Source organism: Rutidosis leptorrhynchoides, chromosome 6 (genome assembly GCF_046630445.1).
Source record: "Rutidosis leptorrhynchoides isolate AG116_Rl617_1_P2 chromosome 6, CSIRO_AGI_Rlap_v1, whole genome shotgun sequence".
NCBI classification, from domain to species: Eukaryota; Viridiplantae; Streptophyta; class Magnoliopsida; order Asterales; family Asteraceae; genus Rutidosis; species Rutidosis leptorrhynchoides.
In genome coordinates this window covers 435,272,415-435,288,167 of record NC_092338.1, presented here as the reverse complement: position 1 = coordinate 435,288,167, position 15,753 = coordinate 435,272,415, and the positions used below count along the sequence as shown (strand labels likewise).

Here is a 15,753-nt window from a genome sequence, read left to right as displayed (position 1 = left end):
CAACAAGCCACTCTCAGTGTTCTAAGCGCATCTTGTACGAATTGCATAGTAAATATATGGGATTATGGCACAAGCTTGTGCCCTTAAGCATAAGTTAGGCATACCTTAATACGGAGTAATAAAATTAACTTTAGCTTATTCCAATTAAAGCACCGCGAATTGAGCTTTCAAAAATAATAATAATTTGCGTGACAAAATAAAAATGTACTAGTAGTTCTATAGACAGTAAACTGACAGATAAGAAGGTAGTTAGATAACACTAAAATAAATAAAAACAAATACGCGTACATAATCTATGAAGCTTCCAACACGTTACCACCAATCGATACATCGTAATACTGGAGTACTATATAATTCACATGAAAGTCAAACCGTACACCACGCACCATATTCCACCGATAAAAACCACAATAATTCTTCTTCTACTTTACATATTTCTCCGATCAATCTCTTTGTTTTAACCTCAAGAACACAGAGCAACAATGGAGACAGAAGCAGAACAAGTCACCAAACTCTTCGATTCGTATTGGTTTCAGCATGAGATATTCACAAGCAATCCTACACATGTTCATGTTTTCGATACTTAAGACGAATTTATAACAAACTTTTTCTTGGAATGAGAAAAAGAAAACCAAGACACAAGAAACGAACGCGGACAGAGCTCGAAAACAAAAAACTAACCAAGCTAAAGAAAAATAAACCCGAGCTCCGCTACGACAAACTAACTAGAAGAAAGAAAAAAAAACCACGAATATAGAATTCAGACTAACGTCGAAGCTAACAACTGACAAACAAAACAATCCAAAACACACTAACCGAGGACCTTATCACCGGTGATGTTGTCGACGCCATTGCCCGTATTAGCCTTGAACGAAAAAGTCGCATCGTTGCCGGTCCCCTCACCTATATTGGTACCCGTCGGAGGAGGACTACAACTGCGAATTCTAAACTCCTCGAAAAAACCCCCCTTTTCTAACGAACGTCCCGAACCCGAGTCCACGTAAGACCACTTGCAAGACCCGTCCACTTGAGCATTTTTAAAAGAATTTTGAATCGCGCCCCCCTCTTCATCATCGTCACAAAAATCCCGTAAACTAAAAGAACACTTGCTGGACCTTTCATTTACTTTCATTTACTTTCATTTCATTTCTATTCATTTCTTTTAATGAAAAATTATGGAACAGACCCTAAAAGCAGAAAAAGTTGAGGAGTGCCTCAGTGTAAATATTATTTTGAATTTAATATTTAATTTAGTTTAAATCTAATTAAATTTAATTATTATTAATATAAAATAATACATAAATCAAATTTAAAAGCTGTATCTGGTTCATTTTCTTTGTTGGTTTATTTAGTTTTAGATTTAGACTTATTGGGTTTATCCAGTGTTGTAAAAGTCGGCCGACTTGGCCGACGCGTCGACCGATGCGTCGTTTTTTTGAGTTCTCCGTCTCGTTTTTCTGAAAACGACTCAAAAGACGGTCAAAGCTAAAAGTTCGGTCAAAGTCTGTCAAAAACGGTCAAAGTTGGTCAAAAACGGTCAAAATCTGTCAAATTTTCGTCAAGATGTGATATGTTTTAAAATTAGTGTTTGTTTTCATTTTTTGGGCCGCTATTGTGACAACCCGGAAATTTCCAGCCAAATTTAAACTTTATCTTTATATTATTCCGACACGATAAGCAAAGTTTGTTAAGTTAAATCTCAAGAATTTTAAATTGTGTTCATACATTCATTATAACCTCGACCAAATTCCGACGATTCGCGAACCGTTATATATAAATAAATATGTATATATATTATAACTTGAGAATATTAATAAAGTATTAAACGTATAATACTTTACATGAACGTATTTGTTTCAATATGTTTATCGATGGAATTAGAAGATAATATCAAATGATTGATTTATCAGATACATTATGATATGATTACGGGTCTATGTTATGAGGTCCACTGTGATTTAAGAAATCTATTCTTTTTGACAACATTCGGAAAATGGTAAAGTGATTTATAAGTAAGAACGTGAAGTGTAAATAACTTAGATGTTGGATATCGACAAGTTATGTAACTCGACATTTTTCATTAAGATGATTTCATACGTTTATTTAACCTTTGAACTTTATCCCATGCTTCACCAACAAACTGTAATTTAAAAACTTGAAACCTATTATGAATATATATGATTCTACTTTTCTAAAACATTTTATGATATAACGATTTCTATTATTTTAACCTTTAAACAAAATGATTCTTAAAAATATATTTGGTTTTGAAAAACAAAATTATTATATTTATTTGATTTAGTTTCAAACGTACAAAAACGTTTTCAGTTTAAAAAGAACTTTATTATTAAAACGTATATAACTTTTATAAATATCTAGAACCACTTTTGACAACTCATTACTTAACCAGTATGATAAAGATAACGATATTTATATTTTATTTTATTAAATATATATAACGATTTAAATTAATATTATATATATTTATACGCGTATTATACGTACATAGTTTTATACTTTTACTATACTTAAACTTTACCTTTACTTTATTTTTACTTTACTTTAACTTTAATAATTCACTTTAATAATTCATACTTTAATAATTCACTTTAATAATTCATACTTTAATAATTCACTTTAATAATTCATACTTTAATAATTCACTTTAATAATTCAACATCAGAATCAACAACACCTATAACATCACAAACTCCGTCAGTTCAAGATTCACTGTGGACATCATTACGAATCAATAACGTGTATATTGTATCAACAAGTTATGAAGAATTAACTCATTCCCTCTGAAGAAATTATATATATATTATATATATATATATATATATATATATATATATATATATATATATATATATATATATATTGAAATAAAAAATAAATCTTTCCGTGCTAAGCTATTGTGTGTGAATCTTAACTACTCGGTTAATTCATATTACAAATATGCAATAATGTACGTCCCTCGCCCGCAACTTAACCATCGTTAACTACAATCTCTGTCTCAATTCAACAAGTTTCAATTCCTAATAAATCAAGTATATATTTGATTTACACTTCATCATTGATGTAACCGAAACTTTTCAGATAACATCATTCGTACTTTGCGAAGTTCACAAGAATTTAACGAAAACCAACATCACATCTCAACAAATAACGAAGTATTGATTCATAATTTCAATATTATTGAAGAAATACTTATGTAACCTCTAAAGCCTTCAAGGAATTATTCAATTCTAGTTCCAACCGTAAATCGAATGAGTTTAATTTAGTATTAACTCATTAAAATCTATGTTACATCTGAGGAGAATATATACATATATATTTTCATAAAGACTGTAATAAAATTCTTATGTACAAAATATTAATTGTGAAAATTTTTTAACGGGTAGGTAATACCCGAGAGAGATATATAAATTCACAATTAATATGTTACATTCTTCGAATCAGATTAAGCAAATTATCAATTATACTTCCTACTTTCACAATAATATACATTCTTTCATAGAAATCAAAACAACCATACTCATTCAAACCCAATTACATATTCTGATTTTAAAATCTCAGAATTCAATTCGAGATATAACCGGTACCATCACTTTTAGATTCCTACGTCTTTCAAAGCTATACTTTGACTTTAAAAGTGTGTTAGAACATCAAATGTATACAAACGATTACAATCTGTGTTCAAACCCTTCGAAAATCTCTGAAGACACTTCAAATAATGAGCAATCGAGATGATGATCCAACCACATATTACCCACAGTTATGTACTTAAAAAGCTCTCGAAACCAAAGTCATAATTCAACACATATCTGTGTCAGATCTTTTGGCATTTATTAGCCAAAATAACCTTGCAATTCCTTTGCAAAGTAGCAAATTATATCACAGCTCCAGCAAGACAACTTGATTTTTTCATTCGGAGTAGCCTTATCATAATTTTGATATATGTGATTACCCTTTTGTTACCGGAGAACCTTTCATATTCCACCACATTAGCAATAAACTTACCAACAACTTCACTGATCTTGGGCATTCCGAAGAATCTTTATATTTATCGAAACCTCATCATTTACTCATCTGCCTCTTGTAACGAGAATTGTCATACGAATCATTGGGAATTAGCAATCAGTATTTTGAAATCTCACAGCATGTTGACGCCAACAGTTATACATAACGTCTATTTCCAAGGCTTACATACTTCGAATGTGAAGTTTCTGAAAAACACTCTGAACCGCGAACTAGTTCTCGAAATGCTGATGAAGCAACAAAAACTGTAAACGACCTTAGTAGTAAAAAGTTTGATGATAAAGATTAGTGTACTAACAAAGCTCAGAAATAGAGAAGTTTTGGAACTGGAAAACGGATTGAGCAAAGTATGAAGGAGGCTGTGGACAAATCACAAAGACTGAACCTGCCTTCAAAGAATCCAAATGATTCAGTGTTTGCTGAAGTCATTAACGAATACCTTGCTCCTGACACTAAACCCTTACAGACAATATTCTTCATCATCCTCTGATATTAGAAATTCTAAGATATCATCGTATCTTTCATTATAAATATCCTCCATATTTCTGAAGATATTTCCATAACTATTCTTATCTGGAATCATTTATCTCTTTGCGCTATCTGTATTACATCAAAAAGGAAACTGTTTAGTTCCTATACTCTGTAAACCTTTGAGTTTAAAATATGAATGTTTTTGAAGTAGTGTTGGAAACTGAAGCATGAGTTAGTATAATATAATGACACTTGATCAACGTGATTATATTACAGTAATTCATGCTGAGTTTCTAAATGGAACGTGATGATTCACAGATCATAACATCATCATGTGCCATGTTATACGACTCTTGTATTCTATTTAACCTCTAAAATATTAAGAAAATATTTCTTGATGATTCGGCCTTTTCCAAGGTATTCTAGTAATTTGACAAGTCAAGATCGTGCCATCACAATTTCCTTCCTAGAACATTAACAATGTTCATTCCGAAATTCATATCTGTGAATTCTGGACCATTACAAGCGGTGCTTAATCGCAAGAAGAAGAAACGAAAGGACAAAACTCCGAAATAGAAATTGGGGTATAAATTGCAGCAAATAAAAGAGAGCATTAACTGTGGATGACAATGATTATAGAAGATAGAAACAGAGACTTTGAAATATAAGGGAAGATATAAAGCCCAACGACAAACCAAAAATTATAAACCATATATATCGATGCATATAGCAATATAAAGACACGGGAGAATTAGAAACACTATAAACCCAAGAGTATAGTAGAAGTAAATAGATTCTTCCGGCGGTAGATGAAAAAGAAGAATGACTGATATGAAAGTTATAAGTATATCGAGAATCAGAACTGGATGGAGCATATTGATGAATACTTTAAAATATGAGTTGAGGGGGAAAGAATAGAAGGTGATGAAACATGACTAGGAACTTAGAAATCAACATATTTAACACACACAATGACGGAATAAGTAAATCAAACCCTCTAGTGAATAGGTTAAGCTTTTTGGGATTAATTTAGTCATACCACAACTAAATCAAGTGTGATTAGATCAACACCTAGAGCTATTATTCACCACCTGGGTGATTTGGGTTGAGAGAGAATCGGAGGAGCTCACCAGAACTGAGTGTGTGTAACAAATGAGAGGCTTAACCTAAAATGAAGAACATAAGACTTTATATACCCCTGCTGTTAACTCACCCGTACGATTCAGCCATCACACATACGAGTTGGCTTCATCAGCCATACGGGTGATCACTCACTCGTGTCTTCTCATTTAGGTTGTAATTGTGACTTAGCTCAGCATCAACCGTGCGTATGAGCCTGTCAGCCGTACGAGTGAGGCTTCACTCGGACGTCTGACTAAGTCTAACATAGTCAAACATCTAAATCTCGTTCCTGCAGTTGCTGTAACCACATACAAACACGGATAGGATAATAACGAACGATCATGGTAGCCTGTAAACTGTTGTACCTGCAATGGACGTGGGTAGATGTCTAGGGACTTGCGTAAAATGCATCAACAGAAGGTGTGAGTTGTAAGAAAACGAAGGAGGTGAATTTATAAGAAAATCTCTGACAGAAGAATTAAAATGGACGATCGCATTTAAAGCGGATCCTAATTCCTTTTGTTACCGGAGAATCAAATCTTATTACAAAGATTTTCTTCAAATCCCTTGAAATCTGGAAATCAATCATATCTACGTCAAATGAAAAGATGAATCTACACTTACTCATTTCACTCTTCTATGTTAGCTTCATTCGTACTCTTCATATAAATGGATTGTTTATCCAAATTATTCGCTGATGATAAAACTCTAATTTTCAGCCTGTATGCATCATGAAAACATACTTATTATCATTCGTGACCTTTTCACTCAAATTTCGGGACGAAATTTCTTTAACGGGTAGGTACTGTGACAACCCGGAAATTTCCAGCCAAATTTAAACTTTATCTTTATATTATTCCGACACGATAAGCAAAGTTTGTTAAGTTAAATCTCAAGAATTTTAAATTGTGTTCATACATTCATTATAACCTCGACCAAATTCCGACGATTCACGAACCGTTATATATAAATAAATATGTATATATATGTATATATATTATAACTTGAGAATATTAATAAAGTATTAAACGTATAATACTTTACATGAACGTATTTGTTTCAATATGTTTGTTGATGGAATTAGAAGATAATATCAAATGATTGATTTATCAGATACATTATGATATGATTACGGGTCTATGTTATGAGGTCCACTGTAATTTAAGAAATCTATTCTTTTTGACAACATTCGGAAAATGGTAAAGTGATTTATAAGTAAGAACGTGAAGTGTAAATAACTTAGATGTTGGATATCGACAAGTTATGTAACTCGACATTTTTCATTAAGATGATTTCATACGTTTATTTAACCTTTGAACTTTATCCCATGCTTCACCAACAAACTGTAATTTAAAAACTTGAAACCTATTATGAATATATATGATTCTACTTTTCTAAAACATTTTATGATATAACGATTTCCATTATTTTAACCTTTAAACAAAATGATTCTTAAAAATATATTTGGTTTTGGAAAACAAAATTATTATATTTATTTGATTTAGTTTCAAACGTACAAAAACGTTTTCAGTTTAAAAAGAACTTTATTATTAAAACGTATATAACTTTTATAAATATCTAGAACCACTTTTGACAACTCATTACTTAACCAGTATGATAAAGATAACGATATTTATATTTTATTTTATTAAATATATATAACGATTTAAATTAATTTTATATATATTTATACGCATATTATACGTACATAGTTTTATACTTTTACTATACTTAAACTTTACCTTTACTTTATTTTTACTTTACTTATAACTTTAATAATTCACTTTAATAATTCATACTTTAATAATTCACTTTAATAATTCATACTTTAATAATTCACTTTAATAATTCATACTTTAATAATTCACTTTAATAATTCAAAAATCTATTATAAATAGAATTCCATAGGTTTCATTATTTCATAGAAACTTGAAAATATTTTTCTCTAAACTCTCTCAATCGATTTACATATATATATATATATTTACTCCGTATTATTTCAAGATATTATTAGTATACATAAAATATTACGTTAGAGTGCTGTCCGAGTGATTTCGAAATTGTTTTTCGGTTGGATTAAGGAAATTATGGGTTATAGCTATGGAGGTGATTGGGTATGGTTCATGGGTATGCTCGTGAGGTCAATATAGTGTTTATCATCTCCGTTGCGTCTACGTACCTTTCCTGCAATATTGAATCTCAATATTGATACGTGAGTACTCATAATTTAACTTTTACACACTAATAGTGTATCCCTGACTAGTGCTCGAGTATATAGGATTATGCATGTTTGTACTTTTGATATTGCCTTTAGTTAGGTTATGTTGAATCCTGAATTAGTTATATATGCGACTGAGATAAGGTATAAGATATGCATGTCGTTGGAAAGCTAGCGAAAAATTAAGAACTTTTCATTTAGATATCGAATGATTTCGATGAACGGATTTGAAGTTATAGTCCATCGAATTTTTGTATTATTATTAAAAATGATTATTATTATCGTCGTTATTATCGTCGTTCTAGTTTTATCTTATTATTATTATTATTATTATCTTTATCAATAAAAGGATTTATCATTAAAAATTGTTATTTTTTTTATTACTATCGTTATTATCGTTAAAGTTATAATTAGTATTATTATTATTATCCAATTATTATTATTATTATTATTATTATTATTATTGGTATTATTATTATTATTATCATTATTAATATATATATCATTATTTAAAAATGGTTATTGTTATTGTTATTATTATTATTACTATATTATCATTAAGATAATTATTAGTATTATCGTTAATAATGTTATAGTAACTATCATTATTAATATTAGTGTAATTAAAACAAATATTTGCAACACCTAATTATTTTGATTACTATTATTATCATTATTACAAACACGATATAAAAGACGATTAAAAGCTATTAAACGAAACGATTAGGAAATAATGGGTAAGAGTATCATGATGAAATTAAAATATTATAAGATATTGATTTAGATAAAATTATCGTTCTTATTATTTTTATCATTACTATTATTATTAAAATTATCGTTAGTATTAAAACTATCATTTTAACAAAAATTATCATTTTAATAGAAATGTCATTGTTACTATAAAATATTATTATTATTATTATTATTATTTTAAATAGAATTATTATTTTAAAGATAATATTAAAAATTATCGTAAATATTAAAGTTATCATAATTAGAATTATCGTTTTATCATAATATCATCTTAGTAATTATAAATATTGATATTTTTATAATAATTATTATTATTACAAAATAATACAACTTTTACTTACTATCATTATAGATATTATTTTATCAAATAAATATTTGATACAAACATATTTTACTACGTGTAATAACTTACTTTAATAATACCTATCATATTATCTTTATAATATTAAATAAACCCTATAAATTTTATTACTTAATATATATAAAAGTATATTTTATTATATAAATATAATATAAAATTTTATTTATTAATAAATAAATTATATTATTTACTCTAATAAATCTTTTAAAAATATTTAAAAATATAAAATGACGATATTTAAACTATATATTAATCATGTATAGATTTTTTGGAAATTATTTTGAGTCAAATTTACTTTTATTGACTTTTGCATATTAGTCTCGAGCATTAGGATTGTGGTACACTATGACTTGACCTAATTTGTTAGACAAATATTGACCAACACATAAATATATATAATTAATTTAGGTTCGTGAATCCGAGGCCAACCTTGCACTTGTTCAATGACGTTATATGTATTTTTACTACGAAATACAGTATGGTGAGTTTCATTTGCCTTTTTACCCTTTATATTTTTGGGACTGAGAATACATGCGCTTTTATAAATGTTTGACGAAATAGACACAAGTAATTGAAACTACATTCTATGGTTGAATTATCGAAATCGAATATGCCCCTTTTTATTAAAGTCTGGTAATCTAAGAATTAGGGAACAGACACCCTAATTGACGCGAATCCTAAAGATAGATCTATTGGGCCTAACAAACCCCATCCAAAGTACCGGATGCTTTAGTACTTCGAAATTTATATCATGTCCGAAGGAGGATCCCGGAATGATATGGGATATTCTTATATGTATCTAGTTAATGTCAGTTACCAGGTGTTCACCATATGAATGATTATTTTTTGTCTCTATGCATGGGACGTATATTTATGAGAACTGGAAATGAAATTCTTGTGGTCTATTAAAATGATGGAAATAAATGATTATGATAAACTAATGAACTCACCAACCTTTTGGTTGACACTTTAAAGCATGTTTATTCTCAGGTGTTAAAGAAATCTTCCGCTGTGCATTTGCTCATTTTAAAGATATTACTTGGAGTCTTTCATAGCATATTTCGAAGAACGTTGCATTCGAGTCATTGAGTTCATCAAAGATTATTATTAAATCAATTTATAGTTGGATAGTGGATATTATGAAATGGTATGCATGCCTGTCAATTTTTGATGTAAAGAAAGATTGTCTTTTAAAAACGAATGCAATGTTTGTAAAATGTATCATATAGAGGTCAAATACCTCGCAATGTAATCAACTATTGTGAATCGTTTATAATGTATATGAACGGGTCCTTTCAGCTATTTTCTCCGTGTTCTTACTGATTATGTACTCGGTAACATTAATTGAGTTTGAAGTTTGATTGTATTTAAATTCAAGTTCTTATTTAAGAAATTTATGGTACATAATCAACTATTTTATACATATATAAATATATATTTAAGAAATTATTAATAAAGTCAACGTTGGTCAACGACCGATGCGTCCCCGATGCGTCCCCAACTCGGCCGACGCGTCCTTTTTAGGTCTCGACCGATGCGTCCCCGACTCGCGACTTTTACAACCTTGGGTTTATCTACTAGAGTACTAACTTTTATAAATTTTTTAGCCCAAATTAAAATCCATCCATTTAAATTTAATTTAAATACCCTAATAAAGGAAAAAGAAAAAAACAGAGGTGTCTGTCTCTCTTCCAAACCCGTTAGGCTGATTGCAACATGCCTTGTGGGAGATGATGTGTCGGAGTAATGCAATCATCACACCATTAACGAGGCGTATTGTGCCTAGCCCGGAAGAGAGCATGAGCATGTTGCCATGTTGTGAAATTTTATACATTTATTCATATCTCTTTACTTCTTTTATTACATACGACTTTCAATCATAATTTAACGTATAGAACAACATCTTCCAATCACTATTTCCCCACTACTTCCATTTTTACCATCATCTTTGTCACGTCACTACCATTCTCCTAAAAAAACTCCATTATATTGTCGCCACCACTACAAATAGTCATACCTATTTTCCTTTTCATCTTTCAAAACCTCCAAAAACACACATAAACCCACTCAAATACATACAAAATATCCACAAACACTTACAAAAATAAAATTGAGTAAAAGAAAGGAGAAGAAAAAATAAAATAAAAAATCAACATCCGAACACTGACGCCAAAGCTTGAATGCCATCTATAACTTCGAGTGGGAGTGGTGAAACGTAGTGATTTTGACGTTCTACACAAAAAGCGCCAACAAGCCACTCTCAGTGTTCTAAGCGCATCTTGTACGAATTGCATAGTAAATATATGGGATTATGGCACAAGCTTGTGCCCTTAAGCATAAGTTAGGCATACCTTAATACGGAGTAATAAAATTAACTTTAGTTTATTCCAATCAAAGCACCGCTAATTGAGCTTTCAAAAATAATATAATAATAATAATTTGCGTGACAAAATAAAAATGTACTAGTAGTTCTATAGACAGTAAACTGACAGATAAGAAGGTAGATAACACTAAAATAAATAAAAACAAATACGCGTACATAATCTATGAAGCTTCCAACACGTTACCACCAATCGATACATCGTAAAACTGGAGTACTATATAATTCACATGAAAGTCAAACCGTACACCACGCACCATATTCCACCGATAAAAACCACAATAATTCTTCTTCTACTTTACATATTTCTCCGGTCAATCTCTTTGTTTTAACCTCAAGAACACAGAGCAACAATGGAGACAGAAGCAGAACAAGTCACCAAACTCTTCGATTCGTATTGGTTTCAGCATGAGATATTCACAAGCAATCCTACACATGTTCATGTTTTCGATACTGAAGAATTTAAAGGAAGTAATCACAGTGAAGATGAGAATGTTGCATTGACGATAATGAGTTGCAAAAACGGCGTTGAAGTGAAGGGTTTGTTACGGTTTTGGGCTCACTCTGTTGCCTCTGAAGTCTTTAGCTGAATCCATGTTTTACATGACCTTTCTTCTTTTATTCTCTTAACATAATAATGTTTTTTTATTTGCATCAAAATATATTATTGAGTTGTTAGTAGATATAGAAATATATACATGTCACGACTACATTAAACTGTTTTCGGTCTTAAATGAACGAGTAGGATCCAATGCATATATGCAAAGATATTTGATGGAACACCTTATGGGAATTAAACTTAGGTCTGATTCCGAAGTCCCCACCTCTTGGGGTTGATTGAATACCTGATTTGATTTGAGTATTACAACATTTGCTTACTGTTTTCGGTTTCAAATAAGACCAAGGATCCAATGCATATATCCAAGGATTTTCAGGTGAATACCAGATTTGAGTATGTTAATTTTTGGTGTTACTTCGAGTGCTCCCAACCATGACAAACTTCTTCACCAGGACTAGCTGCCATATTAGCGTCTCACCAGAACATGACTAAACACTATCAACCATGACATATACTTCCGCATAAAAATTGGACCCAGTGTAGTACAAGTATAAAAAGGCAATTGCACATTTTTTTTTTTATTAAATACATTGCATGACATCCGGCCTCCAACATGCTTCAACATCACAAAGTGCAGGGCGAAAATGCAGGACGGCTCAAGGGTGGCCGAAAGGGCGCGGCAGTGCCATCGGCACCCTCGAGGGCGGCAGGCAGCGCGGATTCCAGGGCGGATCAGTTGGGAGAGTTCTTCTTAGGGTCATCGATGAACTTCATGTTAAACAGTGGTTGATCAACAACCAAACTAGTAAACCCATATCAGACAACTTTCTATTGTATATGCAAGAATACTGAAATTATTGGTACTATAATTGGTTTATTATCCAAAGTTACTAGTTGACATAATATAATATTTCATATTAATTTTATTTATAAATTATTATGATTTATTTATCTAAAGTTACTAGTGACTCATATCAGATAACTTTCAATTTTTTATTTTTTTTCAAAAGGAAAAAAACGGCACTATATAACACGAGGAACTTTTATCAAAACGGACCTAAACAGGAATTACAGACCGACAAACCTCGCAAATCGAAACTAGGAAGTGCACCACTACGAACCTAACAACTATCTAAAAGCGAGCGTAGCCTAACCACCACACAAGAAACAAAGCCTACAAATTGAACAACAAAACCAAAACCACAAAAGCCAAACCACACGAAACTAAACAAAGCAACACATTCAACGACCCAAAACAAACCAAATAAAAGCGATCAAACGGGTCCAAGCTTCTCGGCCGCAATACAAGTCTTTTTACCTTTTCATCCCAGCTTTATAAATTTTATTGATGTCATGATATTCCATATTATTCATGTTACTAGTTTACAAATTCTATGTAAACTATCTAGTTCATCATTTATGAGTCAAATTTAAGTCTTTGCAGCCAACAGACTTCTCCAAGGTCACTACACATAAATTTGAACATAATACAGTTCTTAATTGATAGAGTACATAAAAACACTCATACAAACAAGTTTTTATTCAGTAGACAACAACAGAAGCTGTACAACATTCAATTGAATATTTACAACAAATTCTTTCTTTAAAAAGGCAAACTCACAAACCTGGACATAACTTTTTCCACGAAATATATGCATATTATCTCCTCGGACTCGAACCCATAAAAAAATAAAGTCTTTTTGCATTACATACAAACAGTCATACATACAATTTTTTATTCAATACACAATTCGACCACTTAAAACTTCAAGAAATAAATAAAAAACAAACAAGAGTAGAAGATATCTACTAAAAAGATAAACTTAGGAAGAGTTAACATGAATCCAATGATAATTGACTTACATGTTAGCCAACCTTTTATGTCATATAAAATGATGATAATTTCTATTCTATGGATTATTCATCCAAAAAGATTGAAAAGATTGAGGTTTACCATAACTAACCAATCTTCTAAGCCTGAGTATTAGATGCATCACAACGCCCGCCACAAATCCTAACGCGGCACTCGATCCAACTAATGAAACCGCAGTGCAAACAAGCACGACAAAAGAATCTTCTTTCGACGTCATGTCCCTAGCACACATGGCTAACTCAATACCCGCATACAACAACAAACATCCTAAAACCCCAACCGGAAACGCAGTTAGAATCTTAACAATAGAGCTACCTAACAACAAGCCCAAAACCAACTTGGTTACACCAAGTAAGGCTACACACGCACCACTTCGCCCGCCAAACTTGTATTGACCAGCTAACCCACCCGCCCCATGACAACACGGCATTGCACCGAACCAACACCCGACTATGTTCATTAACCCGACCGTCATAGAAAGCGACGTAGCCGTAACTGTTTTCTCTGGAAAAAGATCAGTTGATAATTTGCACACCGCGATAACCGAGTTGAGAATCGACAAGGGCAATTGCGGAATTGTACCCTTGACAAATCCTTTTCTCCAAGCACTTTTGGTGATCTTTATAATTTGTATAAATTTACCTTGCTTTTCAAAAAAAAAATATATTTGTATTTCAGAAGGCCCAAATTTAAACCCTTTAACCACTTTAGGTTCTCTTGCAATTGCCAAAATTACCCCTATCAAGAACACAATAAAAGCAGAGGGCAAAACTGCTAAAATTGATCTCCATTTACTTCCATTTTTATTTTTATTCTGATTTTCTTCATCATCTTCATCTTCATCTTTGTGTTCTTCCCCTGCACCATTAACAACTGCAATAAAACAAACACAAACAATTGCTAAAACCAATCCATCAAGACCTAACCAATCTCGATTCCCTTTAGACTTCGATTTCGAAAAGTCTTGAACTTTTCGTATATACTTAACCGCAGTCATAGCAAAATTCAAACCCTGTGCTAACTGAATTCCCCTAACAATTGGCAACGGAATTAGTCTATAAGCTAACCGCATAAGTCCAGTCACACCCAATATAAATAAAATCGCACCCGTACAAATACCAGCAGCCATAACCTCTGGAATCCCAAAATCCGGGTCGGATAAAGCCGCGGCTGCAATCGATTTCATGGGTTGGACCGGCATGGGGACACCGTAAAACGCTCCGGTTACAAAGTTGTAGACACCGGTGAAGATCAGTGTTGTACCCAGATTAAGGTGGCTAGCAAGTGTTAATGCTAGGACTATGGGTATGTATGTGCCTAAGTCGCCCATTGCACCATTTAGCTCTGCCCATTTTGACCGGAAAACTAGATTGTTTTTGAAGTTTTTGGCTAGTGATGTTGTTGGGGTGGTTTGTGGTGGGGATTGGTGGTGGTCATTGGACTCCATGGGAACAAATGGTGGTATGCGATAGTATTCAAGTTGGAGTATAAGTGATGAATAATGGTTTTTTTGTTAAATATATATAGATAGATATATAGATAGATCAGAATATGTCCTTTTTATAGAGAGAATGCTGCAGTGTTACGCGAATTTAATACTAGTAGTAGGGTATAATGTCACGTCAGGCATCTTTAGTCAACTCTTTAAAAAACAAAAGTATTAAAACATTTTTAATGGTGTGATACTCTTGGGGAATTTTTTTTTTTTTTGTTTTTTTTTTTGGTATAGTGTTAACGTGACAGTGGAATGTGAAGAAATGTTGTAGTGATGATACAGTGTTATGGGATGTAGGTCACATTTTTTTTTTTTATTTGATTGGTCAATATTTTGTTTCCTGAAATTTGATTTGTCGAATGCTTCGTAACACTATTTTTCTTTCGCGTGATGAACATCCTAGCGCCACCAAATTTTGTCTCCATCGCGCCGGGTTAGATCAATTGGCTCTCCAATCTCTTTTCACATGGGTACATACAC

The 15,753-nt window shown here is 31.6% G+C and overlaps 1 protein-coding gene across 2 annotated transcripts; it reads right to left on the bottom strand.

The window, feature by feature from the left end:
• Positions 1-13,256: 13,256 nt before the first annotated feature.
• On the bottom strand, positions 13,257-15,291 carry LOC139852897 (molybdate transporter 1). Of its 2 annotated transcripts, XM_071842240.1 has the most exons (3): positions 13,860-15,291; positions 13,531-13,601; positions 13,329-13,371 (listed from the first exon to the last, which is right to left on the bottom strand). In XM_071842240.1, the coding sequence occupies exons 1-3, from the start codon at positions 15,223-15,225 to the stop codon at positions 13,369-13,371; spliced, it is 1,440 nt and encodes a 479-aa protein (XP_071698341.1). In that variant the 5' UTR covers positions 15,226-15,291; the 3' UTR covers positions 13,329-13,368. The 2 variants fall into 2 exon arrangements, with proteins under 2 accessions (XP_071698342.1, XP_071698341.1); XM_071842241.1 differs by lacking the exon at positions 13,531-13,601 and having other exon boundaries at positions 13,257-13,371.
• Between the last annotated feature and the right edge of the window lie 462 nt (positions 15,292-15,753).

What these genes read in the sequence shown, in the direction of transcription:
- LOC139852897 (XM_071842240.1), bottom strand. Translation starts at nt 15,225, where the DNA reads ATGGAGTCCAATGACCACCACCAATCCCCACCACAAACCACCCCAACA. An exon ending in TAGAAGATTGGTTAGTTATG is followed by an intron (nt 13,602 to 13,859) that starts GTAAACCTCAAT and finishes TAATGCAAAAAG; the next exon opens with ACTTTATTTTTTTATGGGTT.